The sequence below is a fragment of the Mus pahari genome, chromosome 19 (assembly GCF_900095145.1).
Source record: "Mus pahari chromosome 19, PAHARI_EIJ_v1.1, whole genome shotgun sequence".
NCBI lineage: Eukaryota > Metazoa > Chordata > Mammalia > Rodentia > Muridae > Mus > Mus pahari.
In genome coordinates, this window is record NC_034608.1 from 72,017,092 (window position 1) to 72,043,568 (window position 26,477).

Sequence of the window (26,477 nt, forward strand, 5' to 3'; positions counted from 1 at the left end):
ACCTCACTCAGGATATTTTCTAGTTCCATCCATTTGCTTCAAAACTCATAGTGTACTCATTCTTAATAGCTGAGTAGTATTCCATTGTGTAAATGAACCACATTCTCTGTATCCATTCTTCCATTGTGGAACACCTGGGTTATCTCCTGCTTCTGGCTATCACAAATAACGCTTCTATGAACATAATGGAACATGTGCCCCTGTGGCGTGGTGGGGCATCTTTTGGGTATATGACCAGGAATGGTATAGCTGAGTCTTCAGGTAGATCTATTTCAAACTTTCTGAGGAACCTCCAGACTGATTTCCAGAGTGGTTGTACCAGTTTGCAATCCCACCAGCAATGGCGGAGTGTTCCTCTTTCTCTGCATTCTCACCAGCATCTGCTGTCCCCTGATCTTAGCCATTCTGACTGGTGTGAGGTGGAATATCAAGGCTGTTTTGATTTGCCATTTCCCTGATCACTCAGGACTTTGAACATTTCTTTAAGGGCTTCTTGACCATTCTCCTCTGTTGTGAATTGTTTAGTTCAAAACCCCATTTTTTGATTGGGCTGTTTGGCTTTTTGGAGGATAGTTTCTTGTGTTCTTTGTATATTTTGGATATTAGCCCTCTATCAGATATGGGGGTAGCGAAGATTTTTTTCCCAATCTGTAGGTTGCTGATTTGAGAATAATGTGTGCAACACAGAGAAATCTCATCAGATACACACACACACACACACACACACACACACACACACGAAGCATGGGGGTCCTTTCCTAGGATTCTAGCTTCTAGGAAATACAAAACAGGAGAATCCCAGTTCAAGGGCAGCCTCACGATCTTAGCAGGACCTTAGCTCATCCTGAAAATAAAAGAGCTCGGATGTTAGCACATCACTAGACACTTCTCTAATGGGTGAGGGGCTGGCTTCAAACATGGTACTTCAAAAAAGAGGAAAGAGAAATTTCAATTTGGTGGTTTAGAGCATCTGATAGGGAAAGAGGCATGGGTAGCCCTTGGTCCAACAAGTATCCCTAAGAAATCACGACAAAAGTCTAGATTTTCAAAAATTCACAATAAAAGACAATTTGAGTGTTCTCAACAGGGCTGCTGCTGTAGGCCCTGTCCTGTTTTCAGGCGCCTGTTGCTAACAAGAAACCTGTCATTTTTCAGTGCAAGAAGCTCGAGAGACACAGCAGTTAAGGCCTGGTTTTGCAATTTAATGTTTCACGCTACCCTCTCTATCCGCTACCCGCTCCATCGTACTCAAGTCTGCACTCAGTCTCTGAGAAAATGAAAGACAACCTGGGATTAGACATTTAAAAATTAAAGCTGCAATGTCATTTGAGCTAAAAGGAAAGTGCTGGTGTGTATAAACCTGACAAGGTCCTTCTAGTCTTTAATACTTCCCCAGGTGCTGATCAATTCCAGGGAGCTCTGTAGGCAGAGCGTCCTAAGACGGCCTTTAAGTTTTATGTGGAATGTATGCCCGGTTATAACTTCCCATTACAACATCAGGACAGAGCTGCCTTCTTCAGCACAGAAGTCCTTTCCTTTGATGTTATTTTCCAATCCTGCCTGGTACTTTTCCTTCCACATTCCTTGCAGTATTTCTGCTCGTTCTCATCCAGACCATTCACAGCTGTTTCCTGGCTTCTCAGCCTAAGGAAACAAAACAAAACAAACAAAAAACACAAACAAAAAAACCAAAACAAACAAACAAACAAAACGCACGATGGCTCCAGGGCAGAACAAGCTACTGACAAGTAATTATTTTAAGAGACAGACTCTATAAAAATCAGTTAGCAGAGGATAAATGATGAAATTAGACCTTCCTCATGATCTTCAGTTTAACCAAAGGGGATGCTTTATCATTAAAAACCACTATCAAATGCCCTAAAACATTTTTCTAATGGTTCATTTACTTTTACTTTATGCATATTAATGTTTTGCCTGCATGTGTGTCTGTATGAAGCTGTCGGATCCCCTAGCTCTGGAATTACAGACACTTGTGAGCTGCCATGTGGGTGCTGGGTATTGAATCCAAGCCTCCTGGAACAGGGTTCTTAATCACCAAGTCATCTTTCTAGCCCAAGAAAGCATTTCCTAAATGAGGTTAATTATTTCAATCTCTTCGACAATTTCAATGAGTCAAACTTTATTATTTTAGAGGTTGTTTTTAAAGTAAGTCTCTTGGTAAGTATAGCTATACAACACTACTATAAGTTTTTATTAATTTTTATTCATTTTTAAGTTGTTAAAAAATTATAAGAAAATTTGTTCTTAATTTCTAGTTTCTGCTGTTTTATTTCTTAATATCTATTATTTTATACATTTTACATCTATTAGGTTAGAAATATTCCATCTTATTTCGTATTTGTGGGATATGACAGAGAAAAGGAAATAGTAGCTGCCTGGACCATGGGGTCACCTCCTCAGGGTCCTGTGGCCACTTACAGTCACCATAGGACCCTACAGGTCTGTTGACACCACCACTGTCTGCGGTGAGGACTTCGGAGTGAGACAATAGATTTGTAAAATCCAAACATAAAATGATACTACACAAAAAGCAGATAACTGTATGAACCATACCGTGGATGGGTGGGTAAAGGTTTGCACTGTAGGTTTTCGTGGGGTCAGGAGCAGAACTAATTTCCTTTTTTCAGTGAAGATCACCTGACCTTCAAATGTACGTAGCTACATTTTCAAATAGAAAAATAGATCTGAGCTTTCCTGACTTCAATAGAGACTTCCTAGTACATAAACTCTCAGGTTTTTCTTCTCCCTTCTTTACATACCACTTTGTGGGGCCAATGGTTCTCTTGTGTGACTATTTTGATTCGTCTAATTCAAAGTGTATTATTCTTAGATCTATTTAATAAGATTTCCTCTCACAAAGTATATTTCTTCCCCCTCTCACTGAGATAGTGTATTACTCTGATACGACTCAGTGCCTGATGATACAAGTTGTCATTTGTAAAAACTAAAAATTTAACTTACCAAGATAGATAGAGAAAAGAGGAGGACAGAGACAAAGGGAGAGAAACAATTTTATTCTGTCTTTCAACAGAAAAACTTGAAAGATGTTCTTTTTCAAAAATCCGGAATTTTGAGGATTCATTTGTTTTATTAAAAGCCAACAGAGTGGCGTGGAGACCACAAGGTGGCGCTGTGCGTCCAGGCTGGTTCTCATACTGGGTACATAACAGCATTTCACAACTTAATTCTCTTCAATTTTCTAACTAAGTGGCCTGGAAATTCAAAAGATGTTAATTCTAGATATTCCTTTGGAAATGTCACTAAATTCAAGGTTGTATGCTTCTAAATTCTAACATAAAAGATTATACTTTAAAAGTGTAAACATTAAATGTTTATTAGAATACTAAAAAATTTTCCTCAAGTTATTTCTAGTTATAACTTAATAGTCTACTTAACATTAAAATAAAATTATACAGTATAATGAGGTGACTGATGTAAAATATAAAATAGAAAGATAACTTCCTATAATTTTGACTATCACCCAGAATTACTATTGCTATATATTCATTTACCAAGTTAGAACTTTTTAAGTGATTTGATTTTCTTTCAATTTAACTTTAAGACCTTTCCTCTCCTTAAAAGTTGTTAACTTTCTATCATTAGAAAGTGCAGACTACCTCCACTGCGTATCACATGGCTGGCCAGCATCTGGGTCGGTGCTGACAGTCTAGGGTTGCAGACCAGAGTCTTCACATACCTGACATAGTTCCCTCAGGAGAAACACAAAAGACGCCCGCTGTCACCATTGCAGGGATAAAGCAGCACTGATTATACATGAAGAACTGGATTTGTTTAGATTTCAGTGAATGTTTTAAGGTGTTACAACTTGTTCACCAGCACATACGCTAAGACTGTACATATGAGAGCCTCCTGGGTACAATATGCAAGTCCCAGTTGGACTATCTCTAGCAGGATTTAGACCACGTCTTCCAGCCCATACTTTCAAAACATAATACCTAGCACACTGTCGGTGAATGTCAACACAAAACTACAGAGCATGCTGTAATGACTTCACACTGTAAGAGCAATATACTGAAACAGAAAGCTTTGCCAAGAAAACTGGAAGAGAAAACCAGCACAAATACAGCTTAAAATATTAAAAGTATTTATTTAAGAACGAAAAAGCTCACACATCAAATAGAATCCAAATTCTTAACAAAAATGATCGTATATTAGAATTATACACATAATTCCTAAATATAGAATATATATAAGTAGCAAAAGTCCTAGGAATGTTTATGCAGACCGTTTTAGAGTTAGCGACTTGAGCATTTCAGTAGCTCTGCTGTCTCTTCAAACCTGAAACAGAACAAATGCTGTGTTAGCTAAGGGCATGGCTCGTAACGGAAGACAGGACTTTGTTTATTTCTGATCTTAAGATAAACTGAGTGTTACTCTTATTTTACATATAATTACTATTAATACATGTACATAGAAGAGAGAAAAAATAAATAAGTCAATCCTTCTGGCCTAAGTTATTTTAGAAGTTTGCTAATGGTAAAGAGCTTTGTACTTTTTAAGGTACATAATATTGCGATACCATTTCATCATCTATTTCCTTTACACTGCTCTCGGCCACAACTAGATGCACTGCCCCCTGTCCCAGTGAAAGCATCAGCACTGTGGTCCTTCACCAAGAGCGCCCTGAGACCAGCAGGACTGACAACTGAAAATGTCTCCCAGCTATCCAGCTACATGCTCATCAGGGTTTGGGAAATCAGTCAGCACAAGTAGAAAGATGTGAATTAATTATCAATATCTCTGCCCTCTGTAACTATGATTATCTGTGAACAGTGTGTTACACCACTTGCTGGGAGCCAACACAATGACTCAGTGCTCTCTCTCTCTCTCTCTCTCTCTCTCTCTCTCTCNCACACACACACACACACACACACACACACACACACACACACTGGAAGCAGAGCGACGACCCACTGAGTCTGAAGGAAAAGCCACAGCTGATGGAGACTTCAAGGTGTAAACACACAAGCAGTCTGCACACACTGCACTCCAGGGCAGCTCCTATAGAGCAATGGCTTCTCTCACCCTCAATGTTACTTACATTTTTTTCATCCTTTCCATTTTCTGGATAGTTGTTTCCTTTAATTTGAAAAGCAACAAATTTAGGCAATTTCTCAAAGTAAACAATCCTCAAGGACAGACCACAGCTACAGAAGACACACCGGGAAACCCTGCCTACAGAACACAGATCCCTTGAGAGATTACATTCGTAAGTCACCATTCTTGCCTACAGTATACCCTACTAGAATATACTAAACACAGGACTTGTTTCTTCTCGACCTTAGAAACCATCTAAACAGTTGACAGCCTCTCTTACCTCTGAGAACTCTCTCAAGACACAGTAATTAACAGTGGAGCTCCCAGGCGCCGCTTCCGATGGTACTGTACTATAGCCAGATGAGCGATAGCTACTTGCTAGTCCCCCGGCACTGTAGTTTTTATCTGTGAAGAAATTACATTTTAGGATACCTTTCCATTATACAGAGGAGCCAAATATTTACAAATAAAATAATGTAAAATGGTTACCTGATTTAGATAAAATGAGTTTTTCATACATTTTATTCTTATAAAGGCAGATGCTAAAAATTCTCTAATAAAAATTTTAGAATACATTTGGGCTCTGTGGTGCATGCTTGTAATCACATATACTTAGGAAGCTGAGAATCATGAGTTCATGGCTGATCTAAGCAATACAGAGAAACCCTGTCTCCCCCTAACCCCCAATCCAAAACCATTTTACCTTTATCATGATCTGAATCACTTTAAACATATAGGAATGTTAGTAATTTAAACTATAAACTACTTGAGACTAGAGCGAGGGCTCAGCAGTCAACAGCACTTGACTCTTCATGACTTTGAGTTCAATATCTAGCAATCACACAGTGGCTCACAATGATCTATAATGGGATCTGAGACCCTATTCTGATGTGCATGAAGATAGAGCACTCACATACACAAGACACATGAATGCATATATTTTAAAAGATAAATATAAACCACCTACTGATGTGTTCCTTTCTTAAAATGGTGACATCTATAACAATTGAATACTGAGAGATTTTTCACAATGCTTTATTATAGCAATGTTGAAGTAATTTCAAAACTGCTTTGTTTTGTGGCTAGTGGCAATTATAAAAACTGACTAAATGTATATAGTATATATATAAATATAATATTATAATATATTATAATATATTTAGATATATAAATAATATAAATATGTAAATATAATATATAAAATAAATATATAAATCATATAAACATTTATACTTATATATTATATAAAATATATCATATATATCATATGTATAATATAAACAATAATGAATATAAGTATATTACTTACATATATTAATATGATTAACATCCTATTAATACAATATATTATTATATTATAATCATACACTATATATATTTATCATATAAAATTATATATAATAATGTATATATGTATGTTATTACATATAATAAAAATATATAATTATAACATACAAATATATTTATCTATGTTATATGTTATATATTTATGTTATAATATATAACACAATAAATGTATATAATATATAAATATAATAAATATATATTAATATCAAAAAGTATCCAATCTTGAGTTAACATATGTTAAAAAAGTTAAAAATTCAAGATCTAGGTTCTTAATAACAAAAAAAACATTATGTCAGATATTCTGATATCAATGTAGCAAAATAAAAGCACATTTTTCTCATTAACTCCATCAATTACAGAACAGCACACACAGATACATCATTTTTCTATCAATCATGCCTATTTAAAAATTTGGCTACAAATAAAAGTCGAAAATAAATCATTTAAACTGGTTTTCATAAGGAGCATTTGTTGTATGCCTTCCGGGATGCTAAAGAATTAATACTCATGGACTAAACAAATGCTTTTTACCCAACACAGCCAAACCCTCCTTGACAGCCTGTCGTCTGCTCCAGCCTGCTGGTTCTCTGTGGAATGGTTTTCTCAGCTTATTCTCCTGAATACACTCAGCCTCAATAAAATAGCCCAAGCTTAACAAGATCCGACTAATTTTGGTGTTAAAAAAATTCTAAGAAATGTCATTAGATTGACACCTTTTGTACTGGTATTTACTGGGTTAGATGTGTACTTGTGATCTATTTATTTAGCTGAGACTAACAAGGTCACATGCTGCAGCTCTGAAGACTAACTACAGCATGCTGCTTACAGGAAACTTACATGGGAACTTGGCATGTTAAGAAATAATTTGAAACTCAGCAGGAACTGTAACTTCCATGCCTCTAAATGTCTATTATTTTCTTCTGGTAAAGATAGTTGTTCTCTGAAGGTTCTGATTATTTCCTATGCTGTCCCAAGGGAGAAAAGGAACAAGTGTGCAGGTCTGAGAAGACAGTTGATAATGGCTCTCCTCACCTGAACTTGGAGCTTGAATTTTTGAGGCATATCACTGCTTCATGTAAAAGAAGGTTACACTAGGCAAGCTAGGGGCTACTCAGACAGACATGCCATCTGGGACCCCAGAGGTTAGTGAGCATCATACATACAGAATGCCAGCAATATTTAATAGCCAGATCAGCCAAGTGCATATTATGCTCACAACAGTTCTGTTTTCCTGCGCTCTTAGTAAAATCTTACTAGTTTAAACATATTTTCTTAGCCATGCTGTAGAAGATTAAGAATTGGTAACCACGTACAGATTAGAAAGAAAAGGAGCAGCAGTGGCCCCCACAGCAAGCTCCTGAATTGGAGCTAAGGGAACCTCAGTGGGAGGGCTTGCTTGTGACAAGGAGTGGCACTGATGGAGAGACACCACATATTTTACCCAGCTCTCATGTGACCACTAATTTCTCATGGCCAACTCTGGAGGATTATATTTTACTAGTAATAGAACACATTGGGCTCTTCAGTCTTCAATCATTTGCAAGGCAGTACTTACAAATGAAGACCTAAGTTGTGGACATCCCCCTTAAGTATTTTATACATGATAAATTATATTCAAAAGTGAATTCAGTACTTTTTAAGCACCTTCTCTTTACCTATCTCTCCATCTTCTGTTAAAGACTAACAACTGCCTGGAACCCAAGCCCAGTGTAAGGTCCATCTTCCCCTCCCTCTCCCCTTCACTGCTTCTGCTTGTATCAGTAACCCAGCTCACCACTTACACATCTCCAGTAGCTTACCTGCTCACTATCCTCACAATTAGTGTCCTAGTAAACCCCTCACTAGTGTTCTGAAAAATGATCACTATACCACCTGTGTGCTTTAGTTTCCTCTAGTTCATCACTATTCTCCTTGTAAGAGAGTCTTTCTGAAATAGAAATCTGAAAATATTAGCTAATCTATGTCTATGACTCCAGGGTAAACTCCGTAAGTTGATCTTTCTAGTCCTCTGCTTCCACTCCTTTCATGTACACATGTACGTCCTTCTTGTAGTCATATGGAAGAAAGATAAACTCTTGGAGTACTACACCTGGACTAATATTTCTTCTAAGAGAATAAATGTATAAGACAAAGTAAAGCAAGGAGCAGCCTTGACAGTTGGTTAGCCTGCCTGGCAATTAATCCCCAAGTTACTGTATGTGCTAACAGACTTATTTAATTGACAACAATTTCACCTAATGTCATGAAATGCAGAGAAGTAAAACCACTGCCATGTCTGAAGAGACTAAACAAGGTCACTATTCAGTCACGAAAGGGGTCAGATGCAGCCCTCCCCACTACACAAGTGCTTCTCTTTAGCTGGACTTCAGGGCCTTTCGCCTGTGTCATGGATGATCACATGAGTGCTGCTCCCAAGAGCATGCAGAGGCTCCTCGCTTCCTCCACAGTCTTCAGTACTACCCATTCATCCCAAGACACAGCTGTCTCACAGCTCCCACTGGATTAACATACTTTTAATACAGGGGAAACATATTTGGGACCTCACAATTCCCTCCTTATTGAGCACAATTCTAAGATCAGAATGATCCACGTGCATTGTGCTGTGCATCAACGAGACCAAACAACCTGTGTTTCCATTCACAAGATGTGGTGTGCAAGGTTTTGTACAGTCTTAGGTCAAAGGATAATCTTTAGACTACCTGGTACTCACTTTAATCATAATCTACAGATATTTTGCATAAGGGTCTATCTTATTCTGAGTCCTAGTGCAGCGGCTTAAACTTGGGTATGCACAGTGAGTAAATACCAGAACAGGCACAGCTGGACTTGGAAAAGGTACTAATTTGTAAACAACAGGCAGAGTGCTCCTTGGGTGAGCAAATGTTTGAATTCTAATACATACACATACTGGAGACAGAAGTTACAGTTATTATTTTTTTTCTTTTTGTGCTAGGTAGATCACAGGACAAAAATTTATGCTATTAAGAATTTTACAGTTGAATGCTTCCTAACATGAAATCTGCAGTTCATGATAAATTTAATAATTTAAAAAGCATCCCAAATAACTAATGTAATGCCTGAAATTGTCTTCTGTGAGATGAGAGCAGCATCTGCACTAGCTGTGTCATTGAGGAAACCTATCAGAGTAAGTTGCCATGATTCAGCTCTGTCTTCCACTCAGTGACTGGATGGTCACTGAAATACTCACCAACGAGTTTCAATGAAACTCATCTCCTCATCTGAGACAGTCACATATGCACAATAATGGTACTTATTTTACATGGTTGTATTAGGAATGAGTTAATACAGCAGTTAGAACAATGCATTTTCTTAAATTGCATGTTGTAAAACGCAGATTGCTAAACATATAATAGCTGAAAAGCTCTAATGATGTTACACATCTATATTACTGAAATTTAACCTCATGATAAACTGTCAAACATAGAAGTCATCTTTTTTACAAACATAATTTAATCATACCATGAGATAAAATGTGGCCCTCTGCTTTTTCTAAATTAAGATGCAAAAGAATAAAAGCTTTTGTGGGAACCGGAGATCCTTGATGCTCAGTAACATGGAGAATATCTGAAGGCGGTTGTGGCATGGAGAAGGCCTCCCGGGCTCTACACCATTCTCACTGTATGACTGTCAGTAAGCAGAACTTTTAGAGGTCTGATCTTATTAACAGTACTATGTTATTCTAGAATGATTCAAAGTAAAAATCCCCCAAGGTCTGCAAGACTGTACACTAGAGTATATTCATCCTCTATACCCTGAAAGATACTCTGGTTATATAAGCAATTCTTTGCAGTCTGTGGTTCTCTATTTTCTTCTTTCTAAGAGCTCTGTAATTTTATTTTATTAATAAACATGTATAATTAAAAACTGGAGATATGGCTCGATCAGTAAATTTGCTTAATTTGATTTCCAGAACCATGGTTTTGTTTGTTTGTTTTTTGTTTTTGTTTTAAATCAGATGTAGTGGCTTGCATCTGCAGTCTGACTGCGAGGATGATGGAGACAAGGAGATCCTGGGATCCCCCTGCGAGGATGATGGAGACAAGGAGATCCTGGGATCCCCTTGCACAGCCAAGCTGGTGAGCTCCAGGTTCAGTGAGGACTTTATCTCAAAGAATAATCCGGAGAGTGATCGAGGAGGAAATCTGATATGGACCTCTGGTTTACACACACACACACACACACACACACGCATGGATGAGAATGCTAAAGATGCCAAATGTCCATACAAACTACTCTTCTAAACATGTTTGCAAGCCAAGAGTATTAAAATAATTTAAGAACTTACCAAAGGGTACAACGTCCACATCACTAATTGACTCACTGTCTTGACTTGCCATATTATGCTCTACAGATTCATTCTGGAATGTACAGGCAAATATTTAGAATAAAATGCAAGGTGTTTCATTTTACACTGCTAAACACAAAATATAAGCAAAGCACAGGGCATGTTTAGTTTGAATAAATTTGTTTACAAATAATATATAATTATTTCTGTTTAAGAAACAACCATTTAGATGCAGAAGCAGATAGTAACATTCCTGAATCTAAAACTCCAGTCTCTAAAAGAGGAAGACAGACTAGAAACTGAACTCCTAAGAAATAAAAGCGGTTTCTCAGACTCTATAAGGCAATGGTAAATTTGGTGGTTTGAATAAGAATGGACCCCACAGACTCATATATTTCAATGCTTAGTCACCAAGGAGGAACACTATTTGAGAAGGATTAGGAGATATGGCCTTTGTTGGAGAAAGAGTGTCACTAGGGGTGGACTTTGAGGTCTGTCTCTCAGTGGATGAGGACATCACTCTCAGTAACTGTCACAGCCATGTGTGCTTCCATCCCTGCCCTCTCCCACCATGACAACAATGGACTAATTCTCTGAACCTGTAAGCAAGCCCCAGTTAAATGCTTTACTTGATAAGAGCTGCCTTGGTCATGGCGTGGCTTCAGAGCAACAGAACACTGACTGAAGAGTAAATTTGGTAACTGTTTCTATTAAATTCACTTTATGATTGAAGTTAATGCATAAAGAAAAAGTTGGAATTTCAATTTTTACCTTTTCTACAAATTTTTTTCTGTAAACTTTGTCCTACTAAAATACATAATTTTAAGTTTTTCAAAAAGTTCTTACCTCATTCTAAGTATTTCAAGTATTAATCGATTAATCACTAAAATCTCAACGTATAAGTTTTTCAAAATATCGTATTTGAGAGGAAAACAGCCATAAGAAGTATAATAAAACTTGTTACACTTAAGCAGACTTTATTCTAACTAAACATTTATTTCCTAAGAAGCCTCTCACGTAGCATTTCCAAGAGAGTACATAGATGTAATAAGATGAACACTTCACTGTACTAGGCGGCTTTCCACAGCGATACCTTTTTAGACAACAGCATCTCTGTTTCAAGAAGAGTGACGCGACTTAGAAGGTTGTTCCAGGCCTTCTCATCGACCACCACTTTCCCGTGCGTTGCAGCTTCCAAACGCTCAAGTCGTTTCTCTATCCACGTCAGCTGCTTCAGCTTCTCCTGACATTCGGCCAGTGCGATCTGAAGTGCAGTAATCTCAGGATGATCACATATATCCTAAAACGATAAACAAGACCACAGATGATATGCAGTGACAATTTCATTCCTTTGTGCTGTTCTGATAGCTCAGGAAGGAGCACAGAGTGAGAACAGAGCCCTCCCGCAGACAGACTGGACCCAGACAGCATTAGTCTGTCAGATGTGACCCCAGCCATGACTTGTGAAGTCATCTGCACGATGCTCTCACATTAGGTAGCACAATACAACTGTCATTAATACAACTGTCATTAATACAACTGTCATTAATACAACTGTCATTAATACAACTGTCATTACTTAGTTCCTTGAAACAATGCCTACTATAAAACCCAAGAGGAAATAAGCAAGACAAAATGACAATATGCTCATTAGCTAGAGTGTCACAGAGCACAAAGTAGGCCCATAAATAAACGTTCATAAATCCAACTGTAACCCAAACCATATAAAGATCACAAGACGAGCACTGTATCAGAACCAGTAGAGATCATATACATAAGGGTGCTTGTGTCAAGAAGGAGTAACTTACAGAAATGGAAAACTAGCAAGGAGTCGGGTGGGACAGCATACATCTGTAACCCTACCACACAAAATGCCAGGCAGAAGGGGTTTTGCAATTAGAAGCAAACCTTGAGCTCCATAAAGTCAGCAAGGCTACATGGTAAGACCATGCCCCTTGAGGAAAATATAGCAAAAACTCCCTTTGCTGACAAAGGGAAAATGGGATAAAATGCCAAGCTTACAAGTGGTAGAGAACTCCACCATGCAAAGCGGCACGGCTCTCTTGCTATATTGCTATTTCCCTGGGGCAGGAACCTTCTTTTTTTTTTCATTTCTCTTTGCTTTACTTCTAACTCAGGAGGGAAACTGCAAACAGATCTGACAAGTGGAACCCACTGAGTCCCATTTAGTAAGATTGATTGATTCTTAAGAAATAACATAAATGCCATAATTTAAGAGTTGACAAACAGTCCAGGTTTCAAAGACTAAAATAAGCAGAGACACATAGCAGTGTGTTAAAGAGCCCGCCAGTCCTCACTTGCAGCTCAGCCTTGACCTCAGGGGCCTGTGCCTCAGGAATCCGAATGTCAGAACTCGGCTCTGCCGACTCATTGCAGCCTTGACTGACGTCTGTTGAGGTTACTGTCCCTTCAGGGACGCCAGCCTTCTCTTCAGTGTACAGGTGGCGGATCACCACAGCTTTCTTCTGCAGAGACAAACACCAACAGACACTTCCATGGTCTACTGCCACGATTCCTTTAAGTATACTCTAGACAAACTGTATAAAGATTTAAAGACATTTAAATTACCACAATAATGTATCATAATATAAGATGCTAATATTAACATATTTTTTAAGTGCTTGGGAGACACAGTTCAACTTTTTAAAAAGCTTTCTTTTGTCTTAGGTTAAATACTGAAATATATTTTAAAGATGTTTAGCTTGGTTTCGAATTCTGGAGAGAGTGGTTATGGTAAAAATGAAGCAGGATTAGCAAGGATCTGATTACTTGTTGAAACAGGTTAATGTTCAGCTTTTATAAATGTTTGAAATATTACATGATAGAAAGTTGAATCCAAAACCAAGAAACAACAAAACAAAAACATCTATGACATGAGGTAGCACAGAACCGTAATCCCAGCATTCAGTAAGCCCTGACAGGAGAGTTAGAAGCGCCAGGCCAACCTGGGCTACATAGTGAGATTCTGTCAATGAACAAACAAACAAAAGTTGTGACACAATTTACAAGTTAAATAACAACTAGCTATGTGAGGACTCACCAAAAATTTTTGCTATTGATCAAATCATAGTACATAGGTTATCTTTCATTGAAAGTTTAAAAAACTGAAAAAAGGGAAGTACTGAGTAACTTACACTTTAACCACGGTCTGCCTGCCTATCATGGATTGTCAGTACAGACATGGAAAAGCCCTAACACAAGAAGAAATCATAAACCATCTACATGATATGAGGCATCAGCAAGAAGATAATTTGCTTCAGCACTGCCCCAACTTCTTTGTCAGCAAAGAAATATAAGAATGTTTATGAATACTACCAGCTTTTTAGTAGTTATTCACGTTTCTGGTATTAAAGCTTTTCTATTCATATATTTTGGATTAAAAGTAATTCTATGTATTTCACTTTATTTAGAAACAATTCATATCTATTATCTAATTCTACATCGATTATTAATCTGTATTCTTCCTCCTCACCCCAAAAGGAAAATAGCTGGAAGTACATTTTTTATTAAAATGGAATATTAGCTTAGAGCTCCCCTTGGATATGAAAAACTGCTCTCTCTAAATGTATTGGATTCATTTAGCCACAGGTACTCAAAACAGACACAGACAGAGATAACACATACCTAAAATAAAGAATACTCAAAACCTGATTACTAGAGAATCTATACTCTTGGTTTTCACTGCATCTAGAAGAACCTTCATAATCACCCTTGTTACTAGTGGATACACACCCCTCTTTAGGGATGATCGGATCTATAATTAAGATGATACACTAAGGGTTGGAAAGATGGCTCAGGTTAAAAATCACTTACAAACCCTAGCAAAAGACACAGGTTTGGTTCCCAGCATTGACATGGAAACTTACAACCACACATGACTCTAGTTCTAAGGGATATGACACACTTTTTTGTTTCCTTCTGATATACAACCACATAAGATAAAATAAATACATTTTTAAAAGCATGTCAATGCCTCTATAATATAACCTTACTACATTTTATCTGGGAAATGAAAAAGAATTCAACATTAGAAATATAAAACCTATTCAATTTTTCCTGTTTACACTTCTTACAAGTTTAGGAATGGTCCCCAAATGTCACTAAGAAGTCACCTGCTGAGACTGCAGGGAGGAAAGGGAAGTGGGGTAAGAGAGAGAACATCTGGGAAAATAAGATCAAAACACATAAATAAATGAAAAAAGGCCTTTAAGAAAACTAGTTTTCACAGAAGTGGATGCTCACAGTCAGCTATTGGATGGAACACAGGGTCCCAATGGAGGAGCTAGAGAAAGTACCCAAGGAGCTGAAGGGGGCTGCAACCCTGTAGGTGGAACAACAATATGAACTAACCAGTACCCCCTGAGCTCCTGTCTCTAGCTGCATATGTAGCAGAAGATGGCCTCATCGGCCATCATTGGGAAGAGAGGCCCCTTGGTCTTGCAAACTTTATATGCCCCAGTACAGGGGAATGCCAGGGCCAAGTAGTGGGAGTGGGTGGGTAGGGGAGCAGAGGTGGGGGGAGGGGTATAGGGAACTTTCGGGATAGCATTTGAAATGTAAATAAAGAAAATAATAATAATAAAAAAGAAAACTAGTTGTCACTAATAAAAACGCCCTGTATCCGTGCGGCCGCTGCAGCGGGAAACCTCTCTCCACTGTACACAGATACTTCTGTTCCTTCTCTTTTCACACCTTTCCTGACATCATAAACCTGCCCGCGATGTCAGTGCCAACAGCCTCTGCAGGGCGTTTCTCACTGTTTGAACAAGGTCCTGGCTTCTCAGAAACGTTCCTCTTCCTTTGGCATGATAAATTCTAAGAAAGGAAAAGAAGTACACAAAATAATACATTTTGTAGAAAAACGTGATATACATCTAAATTCTATTCTTTAAATACTTAGTTTTGATAATAGTAAACAGTGGAGGTAATGAAGCATGTTTGGTTGGTTTGTTTCCTGTACATTTAAGTGAGGCTGGTATGGTGGTGATGTACTCCTGCAAACAGAAGACTGAGGAAGGCAGGCTGAGGTCAGCATTAGTTACACAGAAACTATGAGGCAACCTGGGCTACATAGTTAAAAAAAAACAAACAAACAAAAATACACAAGAAAATAAAACAAAAGCTTTAAAAGTGTCAAAAATATATTACCTTTGAACTGTTAATTTAGGTACAGATCATAATGTGTAAGACATGGGACTAGTATCAGAGAAGTTATGACCCTTGACAGTCTGTACCCTATCTGTGTATAATGGAGCAACCATGGCATCGATATGTGGGCTGTGCGGAGCAATGACATCTAGATTAACTAGCTGCTCATGGCTTTGTCGAGGTCAGACTGCAGGACATCCTGGCATTGCAGTGACTTGTCCTTGGCAAGAAGCTAGCTGTGAAATCTTTGCCCTATAGTGGAGATTCTGAGACATAAAAGTTAAGAGGGCGGACTCCTCAGCACCTCTATGGTTTTACACATTCACATCACTTTCAATTCCCATCTTGGTTCTATACAACTAGAAGTTTTTGATAGAAACTAATCCTAGTTCCTAGATACGCCCTTGAAATGCCTAGACAATTCCACAATTCCACGTATAGCATCATCAAGAATTCCCTTCAGTTCAGTAAACACTCAAGATTTGTAACAGTTGGAGTAGTCACCTATAGCTTAGTTGCCTACTCCCTTCCCCGAGGAGAAGTACTGTTGCTTTCGCTTCAGTACATTTGTTTCTACACTTAAATCTCTTCTACGAAGGCCCTCCAATTCTTCCTCTAATCACAGGGGTCTAACAGTCTAAGAACTTCTGGGGTCCAGTGACCATGCACTTTTAAATAATTTGCTGTTAATTTGTTTCAAATATTGGGCGTTTTTTTTTTTAATATCAGTTAGAACTAAATCTATTTGTAAAATTACCTTGTCAAGGCCAATCAATTCCTTGTGTTTTTTCATCACACAATTCAATATATCACAGACAATTTCAATTTTCCATTCAGCAAATCCAGACTGTATAAATTGCTTTTTTGTCAAAATTGGTTTATAATCAAACTGATCACGAAGAAGCTGCAAAGGAATAAAGGTAATAATTAGGAAAAATGTATTTGTTTAATTCAAAATTATATAGCTAGCTGATCAGAAGGTAAAGACTGCCCTTGAGAGAAAGGTCAAGCCATTAAGTAAAGGCACTAAAAGTACAGAGTTGGTGTGGAGTTATGCCCAGGAATGAGACAAGTTGCTAGGGATATGTCGGGTAGGGGGCAGAAGGGAAAAGAAGAGGGAGAGGAAGAGGGAGAGGGGGGTTAGCACTTTAGGACAGCCAGAAGTAGTGAGACCCTGCCTCAAAACAAAACAAAACAAAACAAACACATAAAACAATCATAGTACTTGATAAAATTAATGGTAAACATTAAGTTTTTAAAATTCAAAAATCAACAGATCAAATTCAGTCTCCATTCAAGTGTCTAGATGCTACTGCAGATATAAGATCTTGTCTCAGATCTCAAGGAACAAACTATGAAAGCTTCACTTTGTATACTATAAGTAATTAATACAGAAGCCCGTGGACTATCGGTCCTCTCCCCTGCTTCCTCCAGTATTCAAACAAAATTTCATAGAAAGCAGGCAAATTACAGCCAAAGACAAATGTTTACCAGTTACCATAATTAATAGGAAATGTTGAAAAGCAAACAGGAATTGGATATTTACTGCAATAGAGACCACATTTTAATGAAATAAACACTTAAGAAAATACTGTCAAGTATACACACATGTGACACATGACCACATATGATAATAGCTCTAGATTATAATGAAGCTGAATTTTTCCCTATGGCCTAGTAATTAAACTTTATTACTTCCATGTTTAGACACATGAATACTTATACTGCACTATAATTCACACAATATTCAGAACAGGAACTCATTACAAGCTTGTAGCCAAAGGGCAATAGACTATGCATATAGGTAAATCTAGGTCTCTACAAGCACACTGATATTTTCCCAATGATAAAATTGCCTATCAATGCATTTCTCAGACATATATACCATTGGTAAGTGAACAAGCAACTGTGTTTCAATAGTTATTACTAAAGTATTAATTAAAAAAAAATCACTCAATAAATATTGTTTCATAAACTCAGACTACCTTATAGACAGTATCGGTAAAGCGCACATCGTTCTTCGCTATGAGCTCTATACTGGATTCCATTAGGAGTTCTGCTACATAAGGGGAGTATGAGGTGAGAGAGTAGCTGATGATGGGCAAGGATGCTGCTGTGTCTCCCTTTATCAGGCTGTCAGAAAAAGGGAAAAAGACTTAACTCACATAGGCCCAAAACCTGGGTGATTAAGGATAACTAGCAGTGTTGTCAATAACTTGGTTATCATTATGGACACAGTAATGAAGATATATGTGACTCTCCAGACTCTCTATGCTACTCTGAACCATTCTGATCAGATTAAGAAACAGCACTGTTCATTTTCATGTGCTCTGAACCTCACTACTGCTGAACAGCCTATCTCCTACAGTTTTTATGGCTTTTCTAAAGTGTATTCTTACTTGATCTCTTATAAATGAAAATAAAGTACTACCTTACAGTTCTCAAGATTTTATACTTTGTAACATTTCTTACATTAAGGCATTTATTCCTACACAAACCTGCAAAAATTAGTCTTACGAACTCTAAGTTATGAATGAGGAACCACTGGAAGAGCTTATGCTGTGATGAGGTGCCCACTCTGCTTCCTCGAGAGCTGTACCTTCCTAGCCTGTGCTCACGTCTCGGAAGGGGTCCTACATGCTGCCTTTATTTGTATGTATTTGTTATGACTCATTACTTAATGCTGGTTCTCATGAAGCCATCTTCTTAGTATCTGATGCCTCACACTGTCCGTTTCTAATTCTTTACTTATTTACTGGTAGATAATGACTTGCTGAATCCTGCACAAAGAAGCAAATGAATTCTATCTTCAATTAGCCAGCTGAAGTTATACTGAACTTACATATGAACAGTATGTTTTCCACAGAATTGAAATGTGTGTGTAAGCCTCCCCATCTCCACTCTAGTTTTAAAAAACGTTTTGTTTTTATTTATATGTGTCATGCCCATAGCAATGGCAGATGGAAGGCACCTGATGGAATTGCTGGGAGTAAACTCTATTTCTCTGGAAGAGCTGCAGGTGCTCTTAACTGCTGAGGCATCTTTCCAACACTCCACTCAAAAATTTAATACGAGTTTTATAGCATGGAGGCTGCCTTAAGAAACACCACTAATCAGAATCTTCCATGCTAAGAGAACACATGAAGTAAATGGACCAAATCCATCTTTTATACAAAAAAAAAAAAAAAAAAAAAAAAAATGCAAGAAATGTTGACACCTGTGCTATATTAAAAATACTACTACCCTGCGGGATGAGAGAATGACAGATTATATAATTAATAAATCCATTAATACTCCAGTGACCTTAAAATTAGCTAGAGACAATATCTAGACTGATGCATATACAACTAACAAATGGCCATCTTAAATTCTCTTGAGTTGAAATTTTTATTCATACTTATACGTTCCTACAGTTTTCTGCTTTCTTAAATATATAGACTTGGAATATTGTAACATTAGCTATGTATATACACAAGTACATTTCTCTTGAATTTATTACAGCTGTTCACTGAGCACTCACGCTCATCCACAACAGCACAGGCACCTCTGAAGGACAAAGGACAAAGGACAATTTGAGGGAGTTGGCTCTTTTGTTTCAGTGTGAGGCCTGGGGATTGAAGTCAGGGTCATAAGGCTGGGCCAGTTCCTGTACAAAGCTGTTAGCCCAAAAGTGAATTTAAATAGGATCCATTAAAAAGAATTATTATTTTCATCATGTTATATGTATCTCGAACGTTTTGCAAAATAATAATAATAAAGCCCACCAGTAAGTTTCAAATATCAAATGCATGACAGCTTACCCGACATAATCCACCTCATTGGGGTAATTTAGTGAACGAAGCACTTGTTCTAGCTTCCGCAAGCTTCTTTTTAAGTCACCTGTTGCCATTATATTCTGATTCAGCTCCAACTCTCAAATAACCTTACAACGTTTCATCTAAAAATGAAATTATGAAGTCCTGGTTAACTGCACTTTGGGAAGCTGCTCTGTTCTACTGTGCATACATCTCCTACATCTACTCTGTACGTATCCCCAGCAGGTTACACCACCTACTTCTGCTCCTCAGAACTTAGCACTTCTGTGGCAGGTTAAGGGCTTACTGCCTTGTGCCAACGCTCAACCCCAAGTGCAAACTTGGCTTCAACCTCATCCTCTACTTTTCCCTTTTAAAAAAACATAAGTATGTCTTGTATTTATGTTCTTCCAATGTATTTCATCTAGTAATCTCCCAAATATTTTACCTTGATTGATAATGGACTATAATCTTTACTCAGGGAAAAAGAGACTTATTGGCTCAATGCTTGAGGGGCTATGGATTCTCAGTGTGGAAGCCATCGTGACATGGTGACAGGCAGCACAAAGGTGGCAGGAATGCACAGTAGCTGCTACTAACACAAACCAGAGGAAGGACAGCCAATAACTGGGATCTGGCTACCTATCATCCTAAGGCATCTTCACTCCCCAAGCAATCTCCTCTAGCTAAGTCCCATCTCCCAAAGATTGCACAGCCTGTCAAATTAGCACTCCAAGCTGGAAACCAACTTATCAAACATATGAGCCTATGGAGGACACTTAACATTCAAACCATAGCTGGTACCATTTGGGAAAAAATATCAAGTTGAAATGGCCTCTATCATTAATTACCTTGAATGCTTATAAAACCTATATAATATAAACAAAAAAATGAAGATAAATTTAGCACAGATTTAAATTATTATCCCCAGGGCTTGGATTTCATGTAGTTGCCAATTAGAGATGCTTATTTTAAAAGCCAAACTCATAGTTCACTAATATCTTGCTCAAGAAAATTACAAGAGTTCCTGGAGAAAATAGATTTTCTAAACTGAAGCTCCTTTAAAATAAAATCACTGATATGAAAGAAAGAAAGAAAGAAAGAAAGAAAGAAAGAAAGAAAGAAAAGAACAATTCAAGAATTAGATGAACTATACTTAGGGATTTTTGTCCACGAACTATATTTCAGCAACTATCAACATATAAATCACCCCTTCCCAGACACCTCTGCATCTATATAGATCAGGAGAAGTATATAAAGCTGGCAATGTGCAGAATTCTAAGCCTGGGCCACTACCATTTCTGTAGCCATTTCTCTAGATTTGGGCACCTACTCAATCTCTGTGGAATACCATCCCATTCCCAACCTCTGAGGAACACCATCCCATTCCCAACCTCTGAGGAACACCATCCCATTCCCAACCTCTGAGGAACACCATCCATTCCCAACCTCTGAGGAACACCATCCCATTCCCAACCNCCATTCCCAACCTCTGAGGAACACCATCCCATTCCCAACCTCTGAGGAACACCATCCATTCCCAGTCTGCTCCTTAGGAGCATGCTGAGGAAAGAGCTGCTGAATGTACGTTTAATATCCTTGCACTGATACTATGGTCACCATTTTTGAAACACCAAATTACCTACTAAATATTAAGATATTTAGACAATGAGAATTTTTTTTGGGGGGGGGGGACAGGGGAAGAAATCCTAAAATTAAATTATACAACATACTGGTCAAAACAGTAAGGCTTATTTCCCATCTTTCCAGATGCTGGGGCTAGAAAGACATACAGATATGTTAAGACAGACTTCCCAGACCAACCGTTATTGCCTAGGAAAGGTGACGTGGGAACTACTCTAGCCTCTGTTGTAACAATAAACACTGTGCCTGGGATTTAACATTGCAGGTCTGATCTTGTTTTAGTTTCCAGACCCATCTGACAACACAATTGTTAGTTTTGTTCATATCCCATCTTCCCAGGACATGCGATTTTATCCAATACTCAGTGCTACCTTTCCTTTGCTGGTATCATAGAAGACATTTATCTTTACATTATTTCTACCTCTGGTAATGAAATTTCGGACAATAAAGTGTGCCCCAGGAACACATCCTCTTCATTACCAGCACAATAAACATTTTGAAGAAGAGTAAGATTCAAGTACAGCTTGCACCTGTAGGTGAAGGAGGGAAAAGATATGACAGAAAAGAAAAGCATAGAGGTATTTTTTTAAAAAACAAGATCATAGAAGTTTGTTTTCAAGAAAGGCTTTCCTAGTATTTTTAAATTAGTAAATACTAAAATTATTAATATGAATTGAAGCTAATCAAGTACTGATACATACTTTACATATTGACCATAGTTAAAAGGCCAATAATCGACCTTCTACGTATTTCTGGGATAAGATTAAACTGTTACTTAAAAATAAAATTAGCATTTTCACTTTATATTACTTATCAGAGGAAATTAAACGAAGACAGTATTTCGATTCAATTATTTAGGTCTCACTGGTCTACCTAGCTTTCTGAAGCGTTAGGAACAAATCAAATCCACCAACCAAATTGCTGGAAGACATTGCGAGCACGGCACTAGATGGCTTTGGTGGGGAACGGGAATTGATCTCAGGGCCTTGGCATACCCAATGGCTCTACCACTGAGCTAGTCCCCGGGCTCGGCAGTTTAAGACGTTTTGTTTCAAACACAGCTCAATCTCATAGCTGCTACAGGTCTTTAAAAACATGTCACAGGACTCCAAAATCATTTTGCCCAGGAAAAAATAACTAGCCTTTAATAACCACAGTGGATAGCAGGATTTTTGAGATTCAGCTTGACAGAGCTAAAAGACAAACTTTAGATAGCGGGATACAAGTCTGTAGAAATTAAATTTACAAAATCTCTCTGTAATAGATACTAGGAAAATGCTGTGGTAAGATTCGGTGAGGGAACCGCTGTGTTCACGCATAAAACATTCTTAAAATGCTTGCAAATAATTCTGTTAAATAGTCTAGTGTAGCAGTAAGTCTAGAATACATATGTTAAAATTCGTTTTCTTTTTATACAGAGCAATCGTAGGCCTCAAAGTAGATGGAGAATTCCTTTTGAAAAAAAGAAAGAAAGAAAGAAAAGAAAGAAAGAAAAACACCATGAAGATGAAAACAAAGAGAACACGAAGGAAGGAGTACTTTTCCTATTCCAGACAGTCTTTTGGAGCTAGATGCATTTTTGGCTGAAAGGAACTTAAAGGCATCTACAAAACAATTCAAAGAGGGCAGACTACGAATCTGTCTACTTGGTGCCTTCCAAAACTATAGCAGCTGGTACACAAGCACGTCCTATCTCGAATTTCCTTTCTGCCTCTAAATTTAAAGGGATGAAACCGCAGACCTGATCGTTCGCCTACAACCCAGGGACCTCGGTGAGGACAGCAGAAGGGCCGCCTCCGTCCAAGCCAGAGCACCTGTCCACCAGCTCGGGCTCAGCCAGCAGCCGCTAAGCAAAACGAACGGTTCCCAAGGCGACCGGACCAACCCAGAAAGAAGAAGGGGGCACAAGTAACCCGAGAAAGTGGCGGAAACCGGGTCTGCAGCCCCAGGGCCTTACGCCCGCGGCTCGGGTCGCCCCTCGCGCCGACGGTTTGTTTTAAGAACTCCGAGTCTGAGCCGAGAGTTCGAACGGCGGCTAAACATTCCGAGCCGCAGGCTGCCCCGCATGCTGCTATTCCTAGGTGCAGATTCCACACTCCGTTCGCGCAGCGTCTTCGGGATACTCTGACTGTCATGAAAGTCTTATCAATTACGTGTCTTTTACTGATTGTCATATTTGCAATGAGCATAATTTTGATGGCCAACGTCATTCAGAATGAGAAGAGGAAAAAAATATATATAAAGACTTTTTGGCGAATCTGATTCAGGAAAACTGAAATCCCTTTCCTTTAAGGAGCCGCTCCCCGACGTCACTTCCGGCAACAATAGGAAACGTCAAACCCCTTGCAAGGGCCGCCACTCGGGCTCCTGCAGGCTGAGGTTGCTGTGACCCCGCGGGAGTCTGGGGCGGCTTCTGGTCCCCTCGCGGCCATCGTGTTCTCCAGCGCGAACACGTGCGCTCTGGACAGACCTCTCCATGGCTTGGGCACCGGTTCCCGGCTGAGCCATTTTCTTCTCGGCTGACGGCCCCCGCCCACAGGCCGAGTCGTCGCGGCGGCGGTGGAGGAGATCCCAGGTCGCTCAGGTACTCGCGTTCGCACCGAGGCTTCCGACGCCTCCCCTCTTTCGCCCGCCCGCCCGGAGGCTCTCACTCTTCTCCTCCGAACGGAGCTAGAGATGCTTGCCACTTGGTAGCCCCGGCCCCAGCGAGCCGCAGTTTAGGACCAATAGGCACCGTGAGACATTTTGAGTGACAGCGCCGGTGGCTTATTCAAATGGGGTGTCGGAGTCGAGAGGCGGGTGCGAGTCTCCTCTGTTTCTAGGCCATTGGTATAGATAGAGGTCGACTTGGGACTCGCGGTAGCGACGCGGTGTCTTCCCCAGTGAAAGATGACAAACGGAGGAGGTTACTTTCTTCCGTTTCACGTGTTGCTTTTATGGTGCTTCCAGGGTCGCTCGATGCCCAGGCACGCCTCATTTCTTATGGCGCCCCATTAATACGAATTCAGACATAATCCAGTTTAAGGTCTCTGCGGATTGCCAGTTGCTACAGCCTCCAGACAGGCTATAAAATTGGTTCAACACTTTTCTTTTCGTTTTGTTTTTCTGTGGCTAGGCTCCACTTCCCACATCGTACGTACTCAGTACACATTATCTAGACAAAAACCATAGCAGTGGGCAATTCTTACTCGATATATTTCTTGTGTTCTTTTTGGTTCTGTATTTACTAATTAATACTTGTGACTACTTAGTTTATAAGTGAGGCATTTATTTTTAAAGACACACCCCCCCCGTCATGTTCTCTTCAAAGCATTACCCTTCAATTGAATACAAACTGTTGTTCAGGTCACTGTTTGCACTCCCGTTTTTGTTTGTATTTTGAGACATGGTCTCCTGTGTACTCCAGGCTGGCCCAGAATTCACTGTAGTTACGACTGTCTCTAGCTAGCAGTCATTTTTCTTGGCCTCCCAAAGGCCTGGAAGTGTTTTGCAACAGGTCACTAGGTACTCTAATCTTTGCTTTGTTGGTTAGACTTTGGTACTTTCACTTCGACGAGAAGAGCTTCCGGTTACCTTTGTTAAAGGTTTTTGTTGTTGTTGTTGTGTTGTTTTGTTTTCACAATGTAGAGCATGTCTCAGAATGAACAATAAATAAATTTATTATTTTCAAGTTAATTCAGAAACTTCTTGCTTATACAGTTTGTCTAAATTAACAAGTACCTAAGTGACGTCATTAGTTACATATTGCTGGTTTATGATTATCTCCAAGTTTAATGCAGCTTAAAACAACAAACATGTATTATCTTGGTTTCTTTGAGTCAAGTATCAGGGCAGCATTCAACAGAGCAGTTCAGCTTGCTTCTTGAGAGCAGTTTGGGACTTGTGATACTGTTGAGGGTCTGCACTGAGATGGACTAAGGCTGTACTTCCAAGTGCATGCACATGGTTGCCAGCTGGCCTAGATTCTCCGCCAAGTGGGTTTCTTCAGAAAACTACCTTAGAGATTGGCTGTTGATTTCCCCTACAACAGACAAGCTGGGAGGAAGCATCCAACTGAGGAAAGTTACCTATATTTTATAATCTAATCTTAGAAGTGATCTATCACTGCTATCACAGTGTGTTTGTTAAGAGTCTTTAATCCAGCCCACATTAGAGAGGCAGAGGATAACGCGGGAGGCGAAATGGATGGAAGCCATTTTAGAGGCACCTGGCACAAATACCGTGGCTGATAACTTTTAGAAGTTAATCATTACATAAGAATATCTTAGCCAAAGTATGTCCAAAAGAATTTAATTCTAACAAGGAAAAAAAAAAAGCCTGATTGTGAAGTAATATGTGAACTATACTAGCATCAGCTCCTCCACAAAAATAATTTAGAAATATATTTTATATTAATTATCCTAAAGAATGTTATTTAATATTGCCGGAAGGGTAGAGGTTTTAGGGTCTATATATCACAACTGGAGACTCTGTATTTCTTATCTTTTACCCTTTTACATAGCTGAAATTGGGTCAAAATAAATGCATCAAAGACAGCTTTTGAAAAGGAAAGCAGTTAGGAAAAGGCTAGGGCTGGTTATAGATAAAATGCAGATCAGTGGCAAATCTGTGCTAGACCCACATGATCAAATAGGGGTGGGAAAGGGTGTTTTGGAAATGTGCTTTCATTTTTTAAAAAGCATTAGATGGCAAGTGTGAGTGGTAGTGGGTAACAGAATAGGCTAGACTCCACGTTGCTATGTATATCAGTCCAAGCAAGGTGTGCTTCTTAGAGACCTCTACTCAGCTGAAGCCAGAATATTTTACCTTGCTGCAAACCAGCAGCAGCAACAACACTTAGGATCTGATTTATAAAGAAAGGTTTATTAAAAATAAATTTAATACAGTTTTAGTAGGAACATTGACAGAGGGAGAGAGAGAGAATTAATAAACATGGGTACACACCCCAATATGATCTTGGGCTTTTCAAGATAGAATTATATTAAAGTGTCTTAACAATAGCAATACATAAAATTTTGATGACCTTTAAAGTTATAAAAAGTAAATAAAACTGTTTTGGATGTACTTGTTTTTATCTAGTCATCATTCTGTTAGTAAATAAGATATGTTTGTTTATTGTGTATTATAGTTTTTTTTTT

The 26,477-nt window shown here is 38.6% G+C and overlaps 2 protein-coding genes across 4 annotated transcripts in view; one reads left to right on the top strand and one right to left on the bottom strand.

The window, feature by feature from the left end:
• Positions 1-4,109: 4,109 nt before the first annotated feature.
• Cep44 (centrosomal protein 44) lies at positions 4,110-23,738 on the bottom strand. Of its 3 annotated transcripts, XM_029531810.1 has the most exons (12): positions 23,081-23,738; positions 21,761-21,869; positions 19,702-19,838; positions 17,887-18,034; positions 16,659-16,805; positions 15,446-15,568; positions 13,051-13,218; positions 11,826-12,032; positions 10,733-10,805; positions 5,360-5,484; positions 5,084-5,121; positions 4,152-4,320 (listed from the first exon to the last, which is right to left on the bottom strand). In XM_029531810.1, exons 3-12 carry the CDS (start codon positions 19,788-19,790, stop codon positions 4,278-4,280), a joined length of 1,161 nt encoding a protein of 386 aa, XP_029387670.1. In that variant the 5' UTR covers positions 19,791-19,838; positions 21,761-21,869; positions 23,081-23,738; the 3' UTR covers positions 4,152-4,277. The 3 variants fall into 3 exon arrangements, with proteins under 3 accessions (XP_021075303.1, XP_029387670.1, XP_029387671.1); XM_021219644.2 differs by lacking the exon at positions 21,761-21,869 and having other exon boundaries at positions 4,110-4,320; XM_029531811.1 differs by lacking the exons at positions 21,761-21,869; positions 23,081-23,738 and adding an exon at positions 21,711-21,750.
• The window catches only part of Fbxo8 (F-box protein 8), a 42,509-nt gene continuing 39,687 nt past the window's right edge, over positions 23,656-26,477 (top strand). Inside the window, exon 1 of the mRNA XM_021218983.1 lies at positions 23,656-23,923. The gene's annotated coding sequence lies outside the window, so the exon portion shown is untranslated. The remainder of the gene's footprint in view (positions 23,924-26,477) is intronic.

Excerpts from the sequence above, each read along its gene's own strand:
- Cep44 (XM_021219644.2), bottom strand. The coding sequence starts at position 19,790 with ATGGCAACAGGTGACTTAAAAAGAAGCTTGCGGAAGCTAGAACAAGTG. Across the intron at positions 5,122-5,359 it reads TCTTGAGAGAGTTCTCAGAG|GAAACAACTATCCAGAAAAT; the intron begins GTAAGAGAGGCT and ends TTCAAATTAAAG. Across the intron at positions 4,321-5,083 it reads ATGGAAAGGATGAAAAAAAT|GTTTGAAGAGACAGCAGAGC; the intron begins GTAAGTAACATT and ends GTTCTGTTTCAG.